General features: G+C 56.2%; 2 protein-coding genes across 5 annotated transcripts; one reads left to right on the forward strand and one right to left on the reverse strand.

The window, feature by feature from the left end:
• The first annotated feature begins 85 nt into the window (after positions 1-85).
• Positions 86-7,005, forward strand: ALG3 (ALG3 alpha-1,3- mannosyltransferase). Of its 3 annotated transcripts, none has more exons than XM_023187534.2 (9): positions 86-331; positions 2,946-3,045; positions 3,143-3,290; positions 3,400-3,560; positions 4,026-4,146; positions 5,051-5,256; positions 5,417-5,493; positions 6,388-6,532; positions 6,663-7,003. In XM_023187534.2, exons 1-9 carry the CDS (start codon positions 136-138, stop codon positions 6,823-6,825), a joined length of 1,317 nt encoding a protein of 438 aa, XP_023043302.1. In that variant the 5' UTR covers positions 86-135; the 3' UTR covers positions 6,826-7,003. The 3 variants fall into 3 exon arrangements, with proteins under 3 accessions (XP_023043302.1, XP_023043304.1, XP_023043303.1); XM_023187535.1 differs by having other exon boundaries at positions 105-294; positions 6,663-7,005; XM_023187536.1 differs by lacking the exons at positions 3,400-3,560; positions 4,026-4,146 and having other exon boundaries at positions 6,390-6,532; positions 6,663-7,000.
• Positions 7,005-18,642, reverse strand: VWA5B2 (von Willebrand factor A domain containing 5B2). 2 transcript variants are annotated; one of them, XM_023187531.2, is made up of 19 exons: positions 18,328-18,642; positions 18,078-18,248; positions 15,600-15,819; positions 15,262-15,419; positions 14,599-14,730; positions 14,241-14,365; positions 13,689-13,844; positions 13,057-13,167; positions 12,767-12,975; positions 12,569-12,680; positions 11,917-12,102; positions 10,863-11,034; positions 10,461-10,774; positions 9,749-9,938; positions 9,299-9,646; positions 8,414-8,551; positions 8,235-8,318; positions 7,930-8,168; positions 7,005-7,844 (listed from the first exon to the last, which is right to left on the reverse strand). In XM_023187531.2, the coding sequence occupies exons 1-19, from the start codon at positions 18,464-18,466 to the stop codon at positions 7,296-7,298; spliced, it is 3,753 nt and encodes a 1,250-aa protein (XP_023043299.1). In that variant the 5' UTR covers positions 18,467-18,642; the 3' UTR covers positions 7,005-7,295. The 2 variants fall into 2 exon arrangements, with proteins under 2 accessions (XP_023043299.1, XP_023043301.1); XM_023187533.1 differs by lacking the exons at positions 15,600-15,819; positions 18,078-18,248; positions 18,328-18,642 and adding an exon at positions 15,543-15,581 and having other exon boundaries at positions 10,461-10,777.
• Between the last annotated feature and the right edge of the window lie 2,517 nt (positions 18,643-21,159).

The raw sequence follows: 21,159 nt of genomic DNA on the forward strand, positions 1-21,159 counted from the left end.
AGTGGAGTAAATGAAGACTGGTTACCCGGATCCGCGCTTAGCCAGGTGGGACGCCAGGCGCGGGAAGCGGAACCTAAGTGTCGAAGGTTCGGGTTTCCGCGGGTGGTGGGCCCACACAAGTGGTGCACTGTTAAGATGGCGGCTGGGCTGCGGAAACGCGGCCGGTCCGGTTCCGCGGCCCAGGCAACGGGACTCTGCAAGCAATGGCTGCAGCGCGCCTGGCAAGAGCGGCGCCTGCTGCTGCGGGAGCCGCGCTACACGCTGCTGGTGGCCGCCTGCCTCTGCCTGGCGGAGGTGGGCATCACCTTCTGGGTCATTCACAGGGTGGCATGTGAGTGCGCCGAGGGGGAGGGGAGGGGAGGGGAGGGAGGGAGACCTGAACCCACGACCCAAACTGGATCTCAGACCTGGAACTCAAAACCAGACTCTGTATCCACTCACTCATCAATTGCAAACCCATACATATCCCTTACCTGAGCGCCAAGCCTGCTCTACAGAAAACCGGATCTTAATCCGCCCGCATGGCAGAGGTGGATACTCTAGAGATTGGCCTTCTGCACTGAACTTACAGCCTGCGAACTAGCTTAGAAGTCACATTTGAGCCAAAATTGTTGTACTGCTGCTGTTGCTGCTTTTCTCTGTGGCTTTGAACACCTCAGGTCTCCTCCTGAATCTCAGCTATTTTCCATGTATTCAGTTCTGTGATCTTTGAACATCCCTTCTCAATGATGGCATTTTGTGACCACTTGAGTCCATTAGGCATTATTGGCTACTCCTTTCCAGGCTGAAACTATACTCTAGGCTTAAGGCACTTGACTTTCTTGCTAAAGACTCTTTAATTCAACAAATATTTATTTAGTGCTTATTATATTACCAGAGAGAGGTACAGTGGTGAATAAGAGATGCATTTCTAACTCCGGTCTGAACAATAAGTTAGCAGGCAATGATAATGCATCGTATTCATCATGGTAGTAAGACAGAATGCCATAAAGGGCATAGGAAGTCACTTAAACCAGACTGGAGGAGTCAGCAAAGGCTTCATAGAGCCACCCTTGGAGGAAGGTAGGAACTAGCTAGTTAAGGAAAGAAGGAAAAGGTGAGGGGAAGGAGTGCTCTGGGCAGAGCATCCTCTATTAAAAATCTCCAGTTAGGCCGGGCGCAGGAGCGCAGGCCTGTAATCCCAGCATTTTGGTAGGCCTAGGTGAGTGGATCTCCTGAGGTCAGGAGTTTGAGACCAGCCTGGCCAACATGATGAAACTCCATCTCTACTAAAAATACAAAAATTAGCCGGGGGTGGTGGCACATGCCTGTGATCCCAGCTACTCGAGAGGCTGAGACAGGAGAATCGCTTGAACCCGGGAGGCGGAGGTTGCAATGAGCCGAGATTGTGCCACTGTACTCCAGCCTGGGTGACAGAGTGAGACTCCATGTCAAAAAAAAAAAAAAAAAATCTCCAGTTAGAGTGGGCACGGTGGCTCATGCCTGTAATCCCAGCACTTTAGGAGGCTGAGGTGGGTGGATCACTTGGGGCCAGGAGTTAAAGACCAGCCTGGCTGGGCACAGTGGTTTATGCCTGTAATCCTAGCACTTTGGGAGCCCGAGGCAGGTGGATTACCTGAGGTCAGGAGTTCGAGACCAGCCTGGCCAACATGGTGAAACCCTGTGTCTATTAAAATAGAAAAATTAGCTGGGCATGATGGCAGGTGTCTGTAATCCCAGCTACTTAGGAGGCTGAGATGGGAGAATTGCTTGAACCGGGGAGATGGTGGTTGCAGTGAGCTGAGATTGCACCACTGCACTCCAGCCTGGGTGGCTGAGCGAGACTCTGTCTCAAAAGAAAACAAACAACAACAACAAAAACCAGCCTGGCCAACATGGTGAAACTGCATCTCTACTAAAAATACAAAACTTAAAAAATTAGCCAGGCATGGTGGCACACACCTGTAGTCCCAGCTACTCGGGAGACCGAGGCAGGAGAATCACTTGAACCCAGGAGGCGAAGGTTGCAGTGAGCTGAGGTCGTGCCACTGCACTCCAGCCTGGGTGACAGAGTGAGACTCTGTCTCAAAAAAAAAAAAAAAAAAAAGACAGCCTGGTTCCTTTGAGGAACTGAAATAATTTTTTTAGAGCTGGAGTGTAGAAATCAAGTGAAGAGAGTAGTAAGAGATGGGAATGCAGAAATTGAGACCAGATCATGAAGAAATTGGAAAGCTTTGTTAAGAAGATAGCATGATAATTAAGAACCTAGGACCCCGCAAGCTTTAATCCCAACTCCACCATCCTAGCTCAATTATCTTAAGCCAGTCACTTAATCTAATTAATTCTTAAGCTCCCTTTCTAAAAAGGGGAATAATACAGAGTTTTCTTTATCTTAAGGGTCTTGGGAAATCATTGAGAGGTTTTAAGCAGAGGCCTGTTACGATTTGTATTTCAGGAAGAGCTCTTTGGTGTACAAGGTGGAAAATACATTGTAGTAGGGTGAAAGTAGAAGTCAGGGGCCTAATTAGCAGGCTATTATATAATCACTGGGGCTAGAGATTACTTTAGGCTCCAAGTATGTAGTAGCAGAGAAGGATGAGATAGAGATATTTATGGTGAGGAGCAGGCAGAACTTGGTGATGAAGGGTTGGAAATGAGAGAGGAGGGAGTATCAAAGATGTTACTCAGGTTCGTGACCTGGTAGCTAAGAGGTCAGTGGTGCCATCTGTGGAACCCAGGAAGGGGAGTAGATTGGAGTGGGAGGAAAGATCACGAGTTCACTTACAGAAATGTTGAGTTTGAGATGCCTGGGCTCACCCAAGAATGTCAGATAAAGAGTTAGATTAAGAGGTAGTGAAGCCCTGGGAATTGGCTGAAAGTCTGTGTTTTGATGGTCTGGAGGCATGGGGAGGGTGGTAGACAAGTTCTAGACTCAGAAGTAACCAGATCATCTTGTCTTCTTCCAGACACAGAGATTGACTGGAAGGCGTACATGGCCCAGGTAGAAGGCGTCATCAATGGTACCTATGACTATACCCAACTGCAGGGTGACACCGGACCACTTGTGTGAGTGGGGACAGGAAGTTCAGGGAGGATGTGAGGGGCTGGTTAGGTACTAGTCTGTGTGGCTTGACCCAGGCTCACATTTTCTCTCATCTTCCAGGTACCCAGCTGGTTTCGTGTACATCTTTATGGGGCTGTACTATGTCACTGGCCGAGGCACTGACATCCGCATGGCCCAGAACATCTTTGCTGTGCTCTACCTGGCCACCTTGCTGCTTGTTTTCTTGATCTATCACCAAACCTGCAAGGTGAATCCATGCTACCAGGGCTAGAGGGCCCCAACCTGGGAGGGCTGGGTGGTGGGGATGGCTCAGGCTTGCTGAGCTGACCTTGTTCCTTACTGTGTTCACCCTTTAGGTACCTCCTTTCGTCTTTTTCTTCATGTGCTGCGCCTCTTACCGTGTCCACTCCATCTTTGTGTTGCGGCTCTTCAATGACCCAGTGGCTATGGTGCTGCTCTTCCTCAGTATCAACCTCCTGTTGGCCCAGCGCTGGGGCTGGGGCTGCTGCTTTTTCAGGTCAACACCTCTTCCTTCTGGCCCCCTCTCTCGTTTTCTGCATTTCCGTCTCTTCCCAATTTCCTGCAGCAGAGGGAGTAAAGGAGTAGCCAAGACAGTGTGGGCCACTCAGGGCTCTACAAAGCGAGTCCAGGATCTATAGAAAGTTTCTGCCCTGCCATCCCCCCACATACACACATGCCCTCTTTCCATCCTGTCATCCTCCCAGACAGCATTCATTGTTGGAATTAGTCCTTCACATTCTGAATAGTTTATGCTTATTTGCATATAGTAGGCATAGAGACTATATGCCTGCCTACTCCAGGCTCTTCCCTTCAACAGTTGTGAGTGTAGGTCCCATCCTGGAGTTTGCTGGCGTGGCAGCAGGAGGAGGTTGCTGTGGTGATGGTGGGAGGTATGTCTTTGGGTGTTGTGTGCACGGCCCTGGAGCTGATCTCCACCCTTCCTGTCCCCTGCTCACCCCAGCCTGGCAGTCTCTGTGAAGATGAATGTGCTCCTCTTCGCCCCTGGGTTACTGTTTCTTCTCCTCACACAGTTTGGCTTCCGTGGGGCCCTCCCCAAGCTGGGCATCTGTGCTGGCCTTCAGGTACCCCCACCTCACCCTTCCTCTTTCTGATCAAGGAGAAGCCACTTGTCTTGATTGAGGGGATCTATCCTTGAGACTCCCTCAAAGCCAAGAGATAGGGTTTTGGAGTTGATCCTGAGCTAGGAAGCTACTATCCCTAGGCTGTAGTTTCCATAGCTGTAAAATAGGGTATTACATCTGATGATCTCTGAGAGCCTTTTTATCTTTTTAATTTTAAGGTTTTTTTTTGTTTTGTTTTGTTTTTTGAGACGGAGTCTTGCTCTGTCGCCCAGGCTGGAGTGCAGTGGTGCAATCTCCACTCACTGCAAGCTCCACCGCCTCCCGGGTTCACGCCATTCTCCTGCCTCAGCCTCCCTAGCAGCTGGGACTACAGGCACCCGCCACCGCGCCCGGCTAATTTTTTTGTATTTTCAGTAGAGTCAGGGTTTCACTGTGTTCGCCAGGATGGTCTCAAACTCCTGACCTCGTGATCCGCCCGCCTCGGCCTCCCAAAGTGCTGGCTCACGCCTGTAATTTTAAGTTTTGAGATGGGCTTTTGCTGGGTTGCCCAGGCTGGTCTCAAACTCCTGGGTTCAAGCAATCCTCCTGTCTTGACCTCCCAAAGTGCTGGGATTATGGGCATGAGCCACCCTGCCTGGCTTCTGAGAGCTTTCCTTGCTCTGCCCATTTATGACTTGGTGAATCCACACCTTAAAGCATTGTTATGACCTCCCTCCTGAGCTTCTTTGGCCCCAGGCACTGGCCTGAGGTGGGGGCGGGGGATGTGGTTTTCTTGCTATTTCTGGTGGGAATTGGGGAACCTCTGAGGCCTACATCCCAGTCCCACACCCCTCAATGAGTAGCGTGAAGGCTGGTCATTGAGAACGGGCCTTGGCAGCTCTGCTGACATCACACCGACCCTCAGGTGGTGCTGGGACTGCCCTTCCTACTGGAGAACCCCATCGGCTACCTGTCCCGCTCCTTTGACCTCGGCCGCCAGTTTTTGTTCCGCTGGACAGTGAACTGGCGCTTCCTCCCGGAGGCTCTCTTCCTGCATCGAGCCTTTCACCTGGCCCTGTTGGCTGCCCACCTCACCCTGCTCCTGCTGTTTGCCCTCTGCAGGTGGCACAGGTGAGAAAAGGTGGTAGTGCTGTGGGCAGAGTTGGGGGAAGGAGTGAAGGGCCTAAGCCTTAGGGGCTGCTTGGGGGAAGTGTCAGTTAAACTCATGGGGTGAGTCTGGAGTTTGACTCACAATAGGGGCTTGATAACTGTCTGAATGGCTTTTCCCCAGGACAGGAGAAAGTATCATGTCGCTCCTGAGGGATCCCTCCAAAAGGAAGGTTCCACCCCAGCCCCTTACACCTAACCATATCCTTTAAATTGTGGGAAGGTAAGTCTTGCCCTCTCTAGGTGCTGACAGAGTCCTGGTCAGGTATCCCCTGACAGCTGGTGACCTGGGTGAGGAAAGGGGACCCCAATCATAGAAGTTCTATTCTGCACCACTGTGCTGAGCACTTCACATATTGAGGTATATTTGATTCTTAATTCTAAATACGAGCTACTCTTTTTTTTTGAGACGGAGTCTCGCTCTGTCGCCCAGGCTGGAGTGCAGTGGCCGGATCTCAGCTCACTGCAAGCTCCGCCTCCCGGGTTCACGCCATTCTCCTGCCTCAGCCTCCCGAGTAGCTGGGACTACAGGCGCCCGCCACCTCGCCCGGCTAGTTTTTTGTATTTTTTAGTAGAGACGGGGTTTCACCGTGTTAGCCAGGATGGTCTCGATCTCCTGACCTCGTGATCCGCCCGTCTCGGCCTTCCAAAGTGCTGGGATTACAGGCTTGAGCCACCGCGCCCGGCCTGAGCTACTCTTATAAGTACCTCTCCCTGGTACTATCATAAGAGATTCACATATGTTCTAACATTTAAAGCTCACAAGAGACCCCGAGATAGGGAGGTACACTTACATTTACTATTTTCCTTTACAGATGGAAAAAATAAGACTTCATGAGGTTAAGTAACTTACCAAGGTCACACAGCCAGTACGTTAGGGGTTCAAACCTACAAGGCCTTATGGCCCTAGGTATTACTCTCCATATTCCGTATTTGGTTGAGGAGCAGATCCAGAGAGGTTAATAAACTTGTCCAAAGGCATGCATCAAGGAATGGCAGAGCTGGGGGGCTATGTGACCTAAAAACTATTGCCCCTCTGTTTTGGGATAGCCTCCCACTCACTCACTCCTGCCCTTGGCCTTGACCGCCGCATACAGATTGTTTCTACCCTCTTCACCTCCAACTTCATTGGCATTTGCTTCAGCCGCTCCCTCCACTACCAGTTCTATGTCTGGTATTTCCACACACTGCCCTACCTCCTGTGGGCCACGCCTGCACGCTGGCTCACACACCTGCTCAGGTACCAGCTGGGACAACCTGGGGAGTGGGAAGGGATAGGGAGTTCCTGTTGGGGGTTTATGTCTGGGGCATGCTGCTCGTCTGCAGGCCTTGAAACTGGATGAAACGTGGAGCCTCTTTCTCATCTCCAGGTTGTTGGTGCTGGGGCTCATCGAGCTCTCCTGGAACACATACCCCTCCACATCCTGCAGCTCTGCTGCCCTGCATGTATGCCATGCTGTCATCCTGCTGCAGCTCTGGCTGGGCCTGCAGCCTTTCCCCAAGAGCAGCCAACACAGCCAGAAAGCTCACTGAAATCCACCCCTTTCCCTCCAGTCCACTCTCAGGACCTGGGGTGGGATGGACTCTGTGCCCTTCCAAATAAACCTTGCTAAGTCCACCTCTGTGCAACCTACTTGGAGGTAGGGGCAACTGATGCCTGGTCCAGGCTGTGAGGGACATGTGTGGGACAGATAAAGAATTCACTCAAGCAGTCCTAAGAGGCACTTTATTGCATAGGATTTGGGGACTGTGGCTCTCTCCCCTTCCACTGTGCTGCAGGGAGCTCAGAGGATGGAGGGGAGGGTGAGTGGGGTGGGAGGAGCGGGAGAGAGCACAGGCAGGCACTTCTTGTGGGGGCAAGAGGGCTCTAGGGAGGGAGTAAGAAGCAGTGGGGGACAGGCTGGCACCAGCCTACACCTTCCCAGCACCAAGAGGCCAGTCCTGGGCGGCAGTGTCTTGAGTGTGTCGGGTGGGGCGCCAACCCAAGCAGCAGCGGGCAGCCTTCACACGTTTGCTGGGCTGTAGCACAGCAGGTGTAGCTGCAGGTTCTGGTCCCAGTGGCGCAGCAGCAGGAAGAGCCCCCGGGCTGCGGCCTTGAGGGCGGCCAGGTCAAGGCCGTCAGGCAAGTGCTGGGCCCGCAGCCAGCAATCAGCTTTGGCTGCTGTCAGTTCCCACTCGCCAAAGGCAGCAGCACATCGGTGCTCCAGCCAGGCGAGCGCCACGGCAGTGGCCCAGGTCCGGCCCCGCAGGTCGGTGCCGCCCAGCCCTTCCGCCCCCTCGGAGGCCTCGGTGTCTGAGCCCCGCCCACTGTCCACCTGGCCTGGGCCCTCGGAGCCCGAGCTGGGGGACGGGCTGCAGGAGGCTGTGGCACTGTCACGCTGACCAACACCAGGGCCCAGAAGTGCCCAGGGCAATGAGGCCGAGGTGGGGCTGAGGCTAGCACGGTGCACGGCAAAGGGCGAGGCGCGGCAGAGGCGCTCCTGCGAGATGCGCACAGCGGCGCAGAAGGGCGCGTCCAGGCGGAAGGAGCCTGGTGCCTCCTGCAGCCGCACCTGAGGAGAGAGGAGGTGGGGGGAGAAGCGAGCTTAGACAGCGCTTGGCCCCGGCGGCGCCACCCTCCACCTCCCGAGTCCTCACCAGGGGCAGGTAGTCATGGTCGCTGCCTTCACTGTTGTTGGCCTGGCCCAGGTCAGGGCTACAGAGTTTGTGACGGAGGCCCAGGCTGAGCCGAGAGGGAGGACGGGGAGGTGGGCGGGGAGGACGGGGAGGTGGGCGGCGAGGACCTTCCATGTGAGTGGCAGGGTCCCCCAAAGCACACTTGGAGTTGCAATTTTGGTCCGAGTCCCAGGCGCCTGCTGGAGAGCCTCCCTGAAGTCCTGCAGTGGGGATCATCAGTGCCAGCGGGTGGTCTCTAAGTCCAAGTGCCCCTACCCTTTCCCTACCTTTAGAGTAGACAACAGTAGGCAGAGGAGCTGCATCTAGACGGCTGTGAGCGGCAGGAGGGGTTCCTGGGGGCTCAGCTGGCTCTGCAGGGGCACAGGGGACAGGAGTCAGGTTTGTCCAGGAGAGTGGCCAGTGAGGTGAGAGCTGCACCTGAGAGGTCACCAGAAGAGGCCCCTACCTGAGCTGCACACCTGCAGGACCCCAGGCAGGACCTCCCTAGTGGTAGCATCCACAGCTACAGGGCAAGTGAAGCAGGAAGGGGCAGAGCTGACCTTACTTGTCTGAAGGGCTCGAAGCCAGCACCTCCGGACATGGCCTGTGGAACCAAGGAGCGGTCTGTGGAACCCTCACCACCCACCCTCTACAGAGGGCTCATAGAAAAAATTGCAGTGTTCTCCCCAGCTTCTCCCTCTATCGACTTTAACAGAGTAGATTACCTTGCTAGGCCCAGAACCAGCTCAGACTCCCTGACTTCGACAAAAAGTGCTCAGGCTGAACCTTCAACCCATAGCAGAGCAAGGGCCCCCTGGCTGCCCAGAATTCAGCACTCTGGACACCACCCAGAGGAAGCACCTTTTCTTACCCTATTTCTGCACTAACAGAACTTGGAAATATTCTCTCTCTTCATGATCCAGTGTGGTAGCCACTAGTCACATAAGACTATTGAGTACTTCAGCTGTGGCTAGTGCAACTGAGGAAATGAACTCTAAGTATTTTCCTAAATGACAAAAGATTTGTTTTTATGTGTGGGTGCTCTGAATCATTACAGGATCACATTGCCTTCTGAGCTGGCTGCTAGGAAGCTTGTCAGTCCTGGATCCGATCCTTGCAAGAGTGTATCACCTCACAGCATGCACCTTTAATATAATATAACCTCATTCTCAGTTTCCTTTTATTTTTACTTTTTTCCATTGCCCTGCTTAATTTTTTATCTTGTCTGTCATGAGCCTCAAATCCTTTGTGATGAAAGTGAGGTGTGGAGACTGACCAAACACACAGACCTCTACCTTTGCTGCTTTTAGCCCATGCCTTTGGGCCCTGACTGGACCCATGAGCCACTCACCCCGGTCTGCTGTGGTCTCAGCCCCTCCTCGGAGGGCCAGCTGCTCATTGTCCCGGACCACAGAGGCAGCTGTCAGCCGATGGAGTGCTTGGTCCCAAGCAGCTTCTCTTACAGGAGGTGAGGGAGGCTGTGAGCCATCTCCAGGTCCCCACAGTGTCTCCAGCCCAACACCCACCTCCCAGCACATAGGCTGCTCCCCACACAGGCCCCGGATCACCACATGGCAGCGTGGAGCCTGGGGAGGCACTGCCGGAGGGGCCGACTCCCCACTGGGAGGCACAGCCGTGAATAAGAAGGGTGGTTCCATCAGCATGTCCCAGTCCATGGGGGCTGGGGAGAGCAGGTTTCCTGGGAAGGCAAGACAGGGGCATGAGCAGAGTGGTCCTCTGGGATTTACCTCCCCAAGGCCTCCTTGGTGTCAGAGAAACCAGCTCCCCATCCAACACTTACCTGAGTCATCCAGGCCTTGTCCCAATTGTTGGCCTGGCTCAGGACTTGGGCCATCTAGTATTGCACCCAAAGAGGGTTTCCGAGGTCGGCCGGGGACTTGATTTGCCCGGCCTGGAGGTGAAGAGAGGCTTCGGCCAGCCAGAGCCGCTCTGTGCTGACGGCCCAGCACCTCAGTACTCAAGGCCCCTACCTGCAATGTGAGATATAGGGGCCACTGGTCAAGGAATGCAGAACCCCTGACCATCATACATGGGTGCACAGCTGGCTCATGCCCTTTGTCTGAAACCCTGGGTGGCCACTCACCACCTTGAGGAGAAAGGCCAAGTTCCTTATGGCCTACAATGACCTCTGGCCTTGGCCCCTTCCCAGTGTCATCCCACTCCACTTCCTATTTCCCACTTGTGGTTGTTGCTTGTCTCTGTTTTCGTTTCTGTCTTCTCCCTCTCTGCATGACTACCTTGTGCTTATTCTTCCAGATACGGCTCTGACTTTCCTGACTCCCTCAGGCAGAGTTAGTCACCCTGACTTTAAGCCCCCATAATACATGTCCTTGTGCTCGTTACTGGTTGTTACATGGTATTATCGTTGGGGATTTACCCACCTTTCTCTCTAGCTAGACTTAATAGTAAGCTCCACATAATGTCTGGCACACAGCAGGTGGTAAATAAATATTTGCTGGATACAAGGCGAATGATTGTGGGTTGGATCATACCTTGAATGGAGCCGGTGTGGGTGCAGGCAGGGGACAGGAGCGGGAGCCTGCAGGTTCTCCCCAGGCCAGACTGCGGCAACCTTGCTGAGAAGGGGGCTCCAGGGGAGCACTACCTTCGGGGGAGCCAGGGCCCTGGGAGCCTGGGGACTCACTGCTGCCTGTGGAGCCTGGGCCTGGCTCGGGGCTGGCAGAGCAGTGGGTGAGCACATACTGCTCCCGAATGTATGAGGACTGGAAGATGCGGCGCCATATGGCTGTGTCAGAGGAGGGGTTGGGTCCAGGATCCGTGACTGGGTCTGTCAGAGCATCAGTACCTGCTGGGAGGCAGTAGAATGGACCCCAGCTCTGACCCCTCCCAGTGCCCGCTCCAACATAGCCACACACATACACCTGGGCACTCACTCCGCTCCGAGTCCCCGGCAGCCCATGGGTTGGACAGTTCTGCTGACACAGTGCCTGTTCCCAGTGGCTCCGAGGTGCCAGTGGGCTCAGTGCCAGGGCTGGCAGCAGATGGGGCCTCTTCTGGGGATGGAAACACGGACCCACCCAAGCTCTGCCAGCCAGGCTCTTGGCCCTAGAGAGAATATTATTGGGAAAAATTTAGCTGCAGTTATATGCTACCTCTTTCCAAACAGAATTTTTAGATGGCTCATAGCAAGAGGCAACAAAGCTAATAAACCAGTACTAAAGAAGGAGGAGGAAGCAAACATGTTCACCGTAAGGCTTAATAGAGCTGCTGGGAAGCTGAGCTTTAAGTTTGGCTCTGAGCTCCCTGGCAGCCAGGCAAAAAAAAAAGTCTATTATACAGCTCTCATGATCAAAAAGGAGGAAGCATGCGTAGTTCTCCTAAAGAGATAAGGCTTTTCATTAAAAAATAACTACCATGTCTCCAGCTCCTACTGTGTCAAGTGTCCTGCCAAGACTACTCACTTTATGACCCCTGATGACAGCCACCTGTGAACAACATCATTTCTATATGAGGAAATGGGTCAGTGAGGTGAAGTGACTTGCTCAAATCAAATGGCTGGTAAGTGACCGAGCTGGGATTAGAGATTGCGCCTAGGTTATGCTCATCCATCACTGCGTGTCCCAGAAAATACATTGGCTGGTGCTTTCTATAGGGAACTATGTGAAGCCTTGAGCAAGCCTTGACAGAAACCTCATAGCAAATGCAGGTGCTGTTTTCTGTGGCTGTGTGCTTTAGTGACCTTGGGTAAAAAATCAGGGGCAATACTTTGCAGGACAACTCAGTGGAAGACCCCATGAAGGCGGCAGGGTGTGGTCATCTTGGGGGACCCAGTGTGATCTCTGTGGAGCCCTAGGGGATAGTAGAGGAGCTTGGTAGAGAGAGGCACAGAGAATGGAAAAAGGGTTTGGAAGAGATGCAGGGACTTCAGCCATCCCAGGCCCCCCTACCACACCCTAGCCCCCCTACCACACCCCAGCCCAGGCCTACCCCTGGTGGGCGGGGCCGGAAACCATCCACCCTGAAGAGTGAGCAGTAACCGAGCAGCTGGTCCCCAGGGTAGAGTGCTGGGATCTCCCGGGGGGTCAGCAGTGCCTCCACGGTGTCGGGCACAAACCAGTCCACAGAGATGTCACTCAGGGCAGGCTCCAGTGCCTTCCGCAGAGCCTGCACCAGCTGTGGGGTGGCCAGAGGGAGGACATGGGATGGAAAGAGGTGTCATATGGCCAGACAGAGCAGGAAGGCTGCCCTTCCCTTGATGCCATCTGCCCAGCCCCTGAGCTGATGGGGCACAGGTTCAGGCTGGGATCAGGAGAAGGAATGAGCAAGCAGGGGGGCTGAATGCTCAGTCCTCAGGATTTGGTCTGTCTCCTGGCCTAAGCTTTGCCATATGGATGGGGCAGGACTGTGAAGATGAGACTCAGTTCCAGGACTAACTGAAATTCAGAGGGTGGTCAGAGACAGTGTCCCGACACCTTTGGCCTTCACAGCACCGACAGCTCTTCCCCTGGTGGAATGGGGAGAAGGCCTGGTGAGGGCGCCAGGAGCCCCCATGGCCTGCCTGAGTTCTGTTTCAGACTTGATGTGTAACTTGGAAGAAAAACTTTCAGGTGTAGGGAACAGGGCCCAGGCTCAAGCTCACCATGGGCTGCAGCCTCTGCCCAGGCCTGAGGAAGTAGGCCTGGCCCCTGCTGAGGGCAGATAAACCCTGGAGCAGCTGGTGGCAGGTGGGCCCCAGCCCAAAGGAGAAGCATCTGATGAGGGAAAGGAAGCAGCTGTGATCTTCAGGAGCCCCTTGCGGGGGCTCAATCTTAGGCATCTGGCTCCGCCCATCCCATACCTGGCTGCCCCCCTGTGCCACCTCATGAGCTCCAGGGTTCGGTGGGTAGTGGTGGCCATGGGTGAGGCAGCAGTGAGCAGGAACAGCTGCCGAGGGTAGGCCCTGTGCTGGGGCTGCCCCATGGCCCAGTCAAGAGCAGCCAGCACGTCTGGAGGCCCACTCGGAATCTTCAGGGTCTCAATGCTCTCACAGATCAGCTGCACAGCGTCCTGGAGAGAGAAGGCACAGGCTGGGACACACTGGGCTGAAACCTCTATGTAAGACTCCCAGAATCCCTGGACCACACTCACATCACTGCAAGGCCGGCTCTCTGGGAAGAGTGGCTGCACCAACGTCCCAAACACGGCCAGGTTGATAAGCGTCTGAGGCGGGAGGGACTTCACAGCCAAAACAATGGCATCCTGTGGAGGGCCAGGGAGGGCGGCATGAGGCTGGCCCCATGGGCCCTGATAGAGAGCAAGGGAAGCCAGATCGCTGACTTATCCAGGCTGTGATTCAAGTGAGAGGCTGTGGTAACCTGGGAGAGGTCCTGGATGTTAGGGAAAGACTGTGCCAGAGCCCCCGAGTGTGTGTGAGAGACTGTGTGTGGGACTCTGGAGGTATACATGAAACTTGAGTCTCCCCGTGATTGGAGTGACTCCCTGTGACTGAGTGCGAGTCTACGTATGAGAGGCTCTTGGAATCCTGGAGAGACATGTGTGTGCGTGAATATGAGCAAGAGAGCGTGACAGTGTCTGTTTGGCGGTTGCAGCAAGGCTGCTCTCTACGGGAATCCCCTGAGGAGTTGCCATCTGCTTCCTCTTTGGAAGATGGTGTTTGAAGCAACAAGGTAACTCCTGGCTTCAAGAGGCTGCCCCCAGCCCACCACAGACCTACTGCCCCACCCCACCCCCAGGTCTGCCCACACCACACCCCCACGGGCCTTGTGTGCCACACTGCTGCCATCCAACAGGAAGAGTAGCTCCCGAGTAGCTGTCCCCAGGTGTCCGGGCTTGGAGCTCAGGTCCGGGCAGAAGCTCAGCACCAGCACAGGGTTCAGCAGGATGTCCTTATGGAAGCGTCGCTGCAGGAACCACACCTGAGCAGGGGAGTCCCAAGTCAGCCTGGGCAAGGCTTAGTGCTACTTTGTTGAGGCTGGGCAGTGGGACTGGCTCTGGGGCCTTTTTCTGTCTGATCCACCCAGAGGGGACATCTTTTTGTAGTAATTACAGTAAAGGCAGGGGCAAAGGCTGGTGGCTGTCCTCTGTTTATATCAGACCTAGCCTCCATCCTCTGAGACACACCCCAGAAAGATTCACATCGGCCCTCCAGTGACAGTACTCATCTGCCCTCTGTGATGGGGGGTGGCAGCTGTGGAGAGATCTTGCTGAGAAAGAGGCCTCCCCGTGCCCATCCCAATGTAAGCCTGCTTGCCTGCTCCTTGTGCACAAATGCAGCCAAGGCCGGGGGCCAGGCTAGGCTCCTATGGCAGTACCTGCCGGTCCCCATCACTGTCCCTTCGCTGTAGCCTCTGGAAATCTCGGCGGGCCCTTATCCGGGCCTCATATTCTGCTGAGCTCAGGCTGCCGCCCTCCAGCATCAGATGTGGCTGATGGGGCTCTGAGAGGAGAGGACACAATTCTGTCAAGGCAGTCCCTGCCTCTGGACCCTAAGTGCCCAATTTCACTGTCCGGGAGAAGCCTGCAAGTCCAGCCTTCCTACACCACAGTCTCCGCCCTCACAGATGACTCAGTCCATCTGGCTGGGGCCCAGAAACCTGTACTTGAGAAATGCTTCCCCCATTCATACAGAAGCAAGTCAGAGGTGACCCACGGTGTGTCCCAGTCTCTCACCACTGGGGTGTAGCAGGATCTCCAAGGCCCGGTCACAGTGGTGGCCCTCTGCCAGTGTGACACAGATGGTGGCTGCAGAGCTGGCATGAGGGGGCGCATCTGCCCGCAGGGCATGAGAGGGGCTTTCCAGGCCTGAGAGACACAGAGGCAGGAAGGGGAGATGCAGCCATCACACCTTCCCAGGGACAGCAGCTGTTGGCAGGGGTCATGGCTGATTCAGTCAGCTCTCAGAGTCTGATCTATAGGGGGTCAGATGGATGAGGGAGGATGTGCCTGCTTTCATGGGCAGGGAAGTAGATTCCAGCTGGGTTTCTGGCTGGTTGAAGAGTCATGCATCAGCCAGGTGCTGGTTTAGCATCCACCCCCCACCTTCTGCATAAGGAAAACCTACTTCTTCATGGGTACTGGTCCCATTGCAGTATCTTTCTTCCCACTGGTGGGTGAGATGAGATATAAATAAATTACCTTGATAAAATTAGGGGTGTGTGTGTTGGGTAGAGGTGACCAGGGGTGCTCCCACCGCTAACCCAGATGTTCCTGAGGCTTGGGTCCCTGTCTTTTTGTCCTGTGTCCCTCCTATCCCTGAGCCTTATTTCCTTTCCAGTCACTACACTGGGAGGAGTGGGCATCTGAAAAGAAGGCAGGCCAGCCAGATGCACCCACCTGCAAGCAGGCATGGCCCAGTCACCAGCATCTCGAAGGAGAAGGTATATGGGGCAGGGCAGCGGGCAGGGCCTGAGAACACGTCCTGAGGGGCAGCTGGCTCCTCCCACGCCAGCCCTTCCTCCTGAGGGCTGCCCACCCCGAAGCAGCTGGTGGGGCTGGAAGGGAGCACGAGGAGGGTCACTGGGCCACCGTGAAGGCCAATAACCCCTCCGGCTGACTGGCCCCAGCCCTTCCTCACCCTTCCCATCCCCTGGGGTACCCTGCCAATGCCCCCTCACCCGCACTAGACCCAGAGAAGCCGAGGGAGGGACGAAGAGAATCACCATAGGCCCAACCTGTCGTCACAGAGCCCCGGAGGCCTGGGGTGCCCCGGCGGGCCTGGCGGGGCCAGCGGGGTGAGCACAGTGGGCAGGGCCACATGCAGCACCCCATCAGGCCTTGAGGGCAGCTCCCGGCTGCTGTGCAGGGTCACCGTCATGGTGCCAGCCGCGGCGATAAGGCCTGTGGGCAGCACCAACGTGGACCGGGCCTGGGCCAGATCCAAGACAAGATGACCTATGATGGGTGAGAAATGGGGTCAGAGCATGCTGGGAGCAGAGGAGAGGGAGGAAGCCAGAGGTGGGAGCAGGCATCGGGTCAGGGAGCCTGGGCAAAGGGGACTTTGCGTGTTGGCACTAGGCTAATGCATTGGTGACGCAGGATGGAGGCATGAGATGAATGATAGCAGGAGAGGCAGACTAACTGTGGAAAGATCTGGCTGTCATCAGGCAAGAGCGCAGTGACATCCTTGCTAATGGAAGGCTGAAGAGAAGGGGCCATGTCCACTCTCAAGGCCCTGGAAATACCCACACCCTCTGCCCCTCTCCCCCTGCCTGCCTGTTTCCATTCAACCCTTGGCCACCATCCCTTGTGGATAGACATCTCCCTGTAACCTGGGACCCCACTCTGCTCATAAATCTCCTGCTCATGAACCATCAGGAGCTCCGCCATTGCCCACTAAGGTGGCTCCAGAATTCTCTACTCCTCCCAGGCAGGAGGAACAGAGAAGCAGGAAGCAGGCTAGAGGACATAAAGCTCCATTTGCACACTGCACACAGTTTTATTTAGCTCCTAGGTTTATTTGGGGACTCGTGGGGCTGCTAAAGGAATAATGACCAGCTATGTACAGTGACAGCTGTGTACACCACCGACGTGGTCTGGCCCCAGCCCACCTTCACAGCCCTACTGTACCTCACTTCCTCACAATGACCAATTGTTCATCCTTTCAATAAATACTTGCTGAATAACTGAAGGGAAGAAAAAGATGGAAGGAGAGAAAGAAAGGGGCTTCCATTCCAGCCAATTGACACAGTAGAGAGAGCACAGCATCAGGTTTTAAATATCAGCTCTGTGACCTCTAATTGAGTCCTTTGGCAACTGTCTTGTTCTGAGGAGCCTGTTTCCTCATCCATAAAGTGGGGATCATAATAACTCTGTGATTGTGGGGAGGAACAAATGAGGCAATGTATGCAAAGCACCCAACATATAAGTCAGTGACACCAGCTATGACTTTCAACCCCCATAACAGGAGGGAGGGGGATTATCGCCCTTCCATCCCTCATAACAGGAAGAAGCCAGCATTACCCACTACTCAGGATTCAAATGAGGTGATACTAGTGATTGTAAACTGTAAATCACTGTAAACATTAGGCATTTTATTGTTATTACCCACTATAACCTACTTATAAGCATTTGCTTATACTGTTGCCCCTACCTTCCACCTGAGTCCTACCCTTTCTTGCAGACAAATGCTGGCTCTACCTCCTTCTGGAACATTCCTGGGGCCTCACCCCAGAGCTCACTCTAGCCTCTAACCATGAGCCTCCCAACCTGCTGGGCTTATGCCAGCTCTCAACACCACCAGATTCTGTTCCTCTTCTTACCTGGACTGTAAATCCCATGGGCAGGAATCAAAGGCATGTATGAATGAATCAATGAAAGAACCAGGTGCAAACACAGCACACAGCACAGGGCTGGGCTTCTGTCCCTTCCCCGGGCACTCGCTGGGTCTCATAGTGCCAGGTTCTGTGTGAGGTGCTGGGATTTGGAGATGCTCCAGCGGGGAGACAGACAGGCAGATCTGTGACAATGACTCCCCCTGTAAGTGCCATAATGGAGGGCAGAAAAGGCTGGGGAGCCTGGAAACAGTGCAGCTAATTATTTGTGGGGGAGTCAGGGAGGGTTTCCCAAGGAGTGACGTTTAGTGGATCTTAAAGGACAAGTAGGAATTTGCTCAATAGAAGATGGAAAGACAGAGCAGAGCAGAGAGGTGGGGCGGGACCTGTCAGTCAGTGTGGCCAGTGGCGGTGGTACCTGGTGTGTGGGGTCGCGGGGAGAGGGATGGAATGGGGTGAGACTGAGGGCCTTGGCTGCTAGGCACAGGAGTCTACACTTGATCCACTGGCCCACCCGGGACCTGGCTGAGGTGTGCAGCCTAAAAAAGTAAGGGGACAGAGGGGACCACCTGGGGAGAAGGCTCCCTTTGCAGCCCCCTAGAGAGACCCGTCTCCTGGGCTGTAAGGGATGCTGGCGCCCCCGCAAGCCCTGTGCTGCCTGCTGTGTCTGTCTCCTGGCTGTGAACCTCAGGGTCATGTTCTCCCAGCACCTGGCACAGGTCAGGTGCCCAGCCCACGACTGTTGAATACGAGGATGAGCCAATGAATGCACAAGGCAGCGCCTGGAGGAAGGCGGGGGACGGGCGTAGGCCGAGCGGGTGCGGAAGCCTGAGCTGCGCCGGGCCTTCAGGAGCGCGGGTGCGTGAGCGTCGGACTCACCCTGCGCGCAGCGGCGGGGCGTCGGGGTCCCCAACCCGGGGCCCAGAGCGCGGCAGCAGGCGGCCGGCGAACGGCGCCGGCTCTGCAGCTGGAAGGAGACGCGCCGTCCAGCGGCCTCGGCCTCGAAGCCGGACACCACCTCGGCCTCGGCCAGCGGGTACACGAACACGCCTACGGAAGGCGGCGGGAGGCGGCGTCGGACCCCGCCCGGCGCACCCCCAGCCCCGCCCGCGCCCCACCCGGGCCTCACCGTCCACCGGCTGCGGCTGCGGGTTGCGGTAGGTGAGCCGGGCCCGCACGCTGAGGCAGGGGCCGTTGGCGCAGGCCCGGACCCAGGAGTCCGTGAGCGGCAGCGGCGTCCAGCTGGAGGGGCAGTACAGGCCGGGCATGGCGCCGGGAGGCCGGCCCTACGTCAACCGGCCCGGGGAGCTGGGCGCAAGGTGACAGGGCGCCCACCCCGCGCTCCAGAGGCCAGCGCGAGAGTCTCACTCCAGCGCCCAGACGGGGCCTGCCGGGACGCGAGGCCGAGCGGGGGCTCCTGTGGGCGACAGGTGGCGGGGGAGATAAGGGGGCTGAGGGCGTGGAGGCGAGGGGGGCATCCTCACGCGTTACCTGGGCAGCCGGGCCGCGGAGGGTTAATGATTAACGCGCGCTCGGGCGCCCAGCAGTCCCGCCGAGGCTCCCCCGGGGGTGGGGGCGGTCACAACTGTTCCACGGCCCGCTCCCAACCTCAAAGCCACCCCCGTACCTGCCGGCCCCCCGGGGCTCCCCGCGGCCGCCAGCTGTCGGAAGCGGCGCGGGTGGAGATGGAAGATGCTCTGGGAGGGCGGAGGTTTAAAGGGCCCGAATTCCCCCTCGCCCCGAGGCCTCCGGCCCGGCGAGGGACGGCGGGGCAGGATGGAGGGGGCGCCGAAATGGCCTAGGTCTTTCTCTCCCTCTTGCCTCATCCGACCGGGGTGCTGGCTGGAGTGGAGGGGTTAAGGGTGGGAAGAACGAGCTGGGAAAGCGAAAAGAGGGGGTCTTCGGGAGGCAAGCCCGGGAGAGGTGTCGGGACAGGGGAGAGTCCATGGGAGCCGCCAGGGCATCGCTTCCCACCCCGGCAGAGCTGATGTCGGAGGAGGGGACACCTGCAGTCGCCGCGGCCCGCGCAGGGGATGCCGCGGGCTGGCTCTGGGGATCGCCCCCCTCCCAGTGGCAGCCTCAGCCTCACCGTCGCGTCCTCCGCGGATTTCTAGGCGCCCACGGGATCCGTGTGGTTGGTGCCGCCTCTGCGTCCCGGGTGGCCCTGGGTCCCGGCACCTGCCGGCCGCCAGCTAGCGACTCTGGCTGCAGCGGCTCTGAGTCCCCGCAGGGGCGCGGGCCCTGCGGGCGGTGGTCCCGCCCCCGTTCTGAGAGGCCGCCCCTCCAGCCTGCGGTAGCCCCGCCTGCTGCTGCTGCGGCGGGGCTGGCGCTCCCCCCTCCCTCGGGCGAGGTACCGCCTCCGCGCCGGCGGCAGCCGGAGCCAGACTGGGCACCGCAGTGCAGGGACCGCGTCCCCGCCGCCGCACGGATCCCCGTCACTGCGGGACCGAGGCCTCAGAGACCCCACCCTTTCCATTCTTCAGGAATAAGGCGTCCTGCAAGTGCCACCCGCACTGCCGCGACCCCAGCTATCCCATTACCACGACGGCATCCCATTCCCCAGCCCACCCCGCCCCCTGCCCTGGGTGGCTTCCCATCGCTGCAGAGACCCTCCCTCCTGACTGCAGCGAACCCCAGCCCCCCATCACCGTCACCGCAGGACTCTTTCCGCAAGAAGCCAGCCCCTTTCCTTTGCAAAGTGCTCTTCCTCACTGCAGAAAACCTCCCCCATCCCTGCAGGTACTTTTAGTTCATGCAGCCACTTCAGTGACCACTCACTCCAAGCAGGGATTCTTCATCACTGCAGCGACCTCCTCCCACCCCCAAACTACCGGCCTTGGCATCGCTGCAGTGCCAACTACCCACTTCTGCTGGGGTGGCAGGGTGTGCACGATAGCTCCGTCAGCCTGTAACCCCTTGGTCTCTTCAGTTGTGCAGGTCTTAGGAGTGAAGCCTTCCAGCCTGAAGAGCCTTCTCATGGCTGCAGACCGCCCCTTCATAGCAGTGACCCCTACCCATCACTGCAGCGCCTGAGGAGAAAACATCTCTGCTTGTCAGAAGGGCCCCTTGTTATTGGCAGACTTTGCATGTGCTTGACAGTGTCATACTGTCAAAAAGTAGGAAGGTCCGGTAAACCTCTCCCAGGACCCCCGAGGGAGAGTCTGAGAGCCCTGGGGAAGGGAGGGGAGATGACCATGTTTGGGGGTCATCCATGTAAGCTTTTTGACAGATGCTACACTGAGATTCTGCAGAGAGAGCTTGAGGAGAGCTGGGGGTGGAGGACAGCCAGTAGGAAGTGGACTTTCAAGTGGGGCCCATGGTTCTCACTCTTCCGCATTAACTCTATCCTTCTGATTTCAACCACTGTCACCAATGATCATCCCCTGGGGGGATCCCTGCCTCCTTGAGCATCTGAGTCCTCAACCCCAACCATCTCCTTTTGCTCACCCCACTTAGCATGATGGAGAGAACTCGACCTTTTCCCAGGGAACTTCATGGGTGGAAGGTGCACAGACACAGTCACATGGACCCAACACACAGGGAGCTCCAGCGGGGTCCTAGCCCTCTTTCCATACTGCCTGGGCCATGGTTCCAGTGATGGTTATCAAAGCTTTTAACTGGTTGGCGGTGGCTCACACCTGTAATCTCAGCACTTTGGGAGCCTAAGGCAGGAGAATCCCTTGAGACCAGGAGTTCAAGAGTTTAATTAATTAATTTAAAAATTAGCCAGATGTGGTGGTGTGTGCCTGTAGTCTTAGCTACTTGGGAGGCTGGGACAAGAGGATCCCTTGAGTTTAGGAGTTCAAGATTACAACGACCTATATGATTGTACTTCGTTGCACTCCAGCCTGGGCAACAAAGTCAGACTCTGTCACTAAAAAAATTAATTGAGGCTTGGAATAGTGGCTCATGCCGATAATCCCAACACCTTGGGAGGCTGAGGCAGGAGGATCACTTGAGC

Source organism: Piliocolobus tephrosceles, chromosome 2, assembly GCF_002776525.5.
Source record: "Piliocolobus tephrosceles isolate RC106 chromosome 2, ASM277652v3, whole genome shotgun sequence".
NCBI classification, from domain to species: Eukaryota; Metazoa; Chordata; class Mammalia; order Primates; family Cercopithecidae; genus Piliocolobus; species Piliocolobus tephrosceles.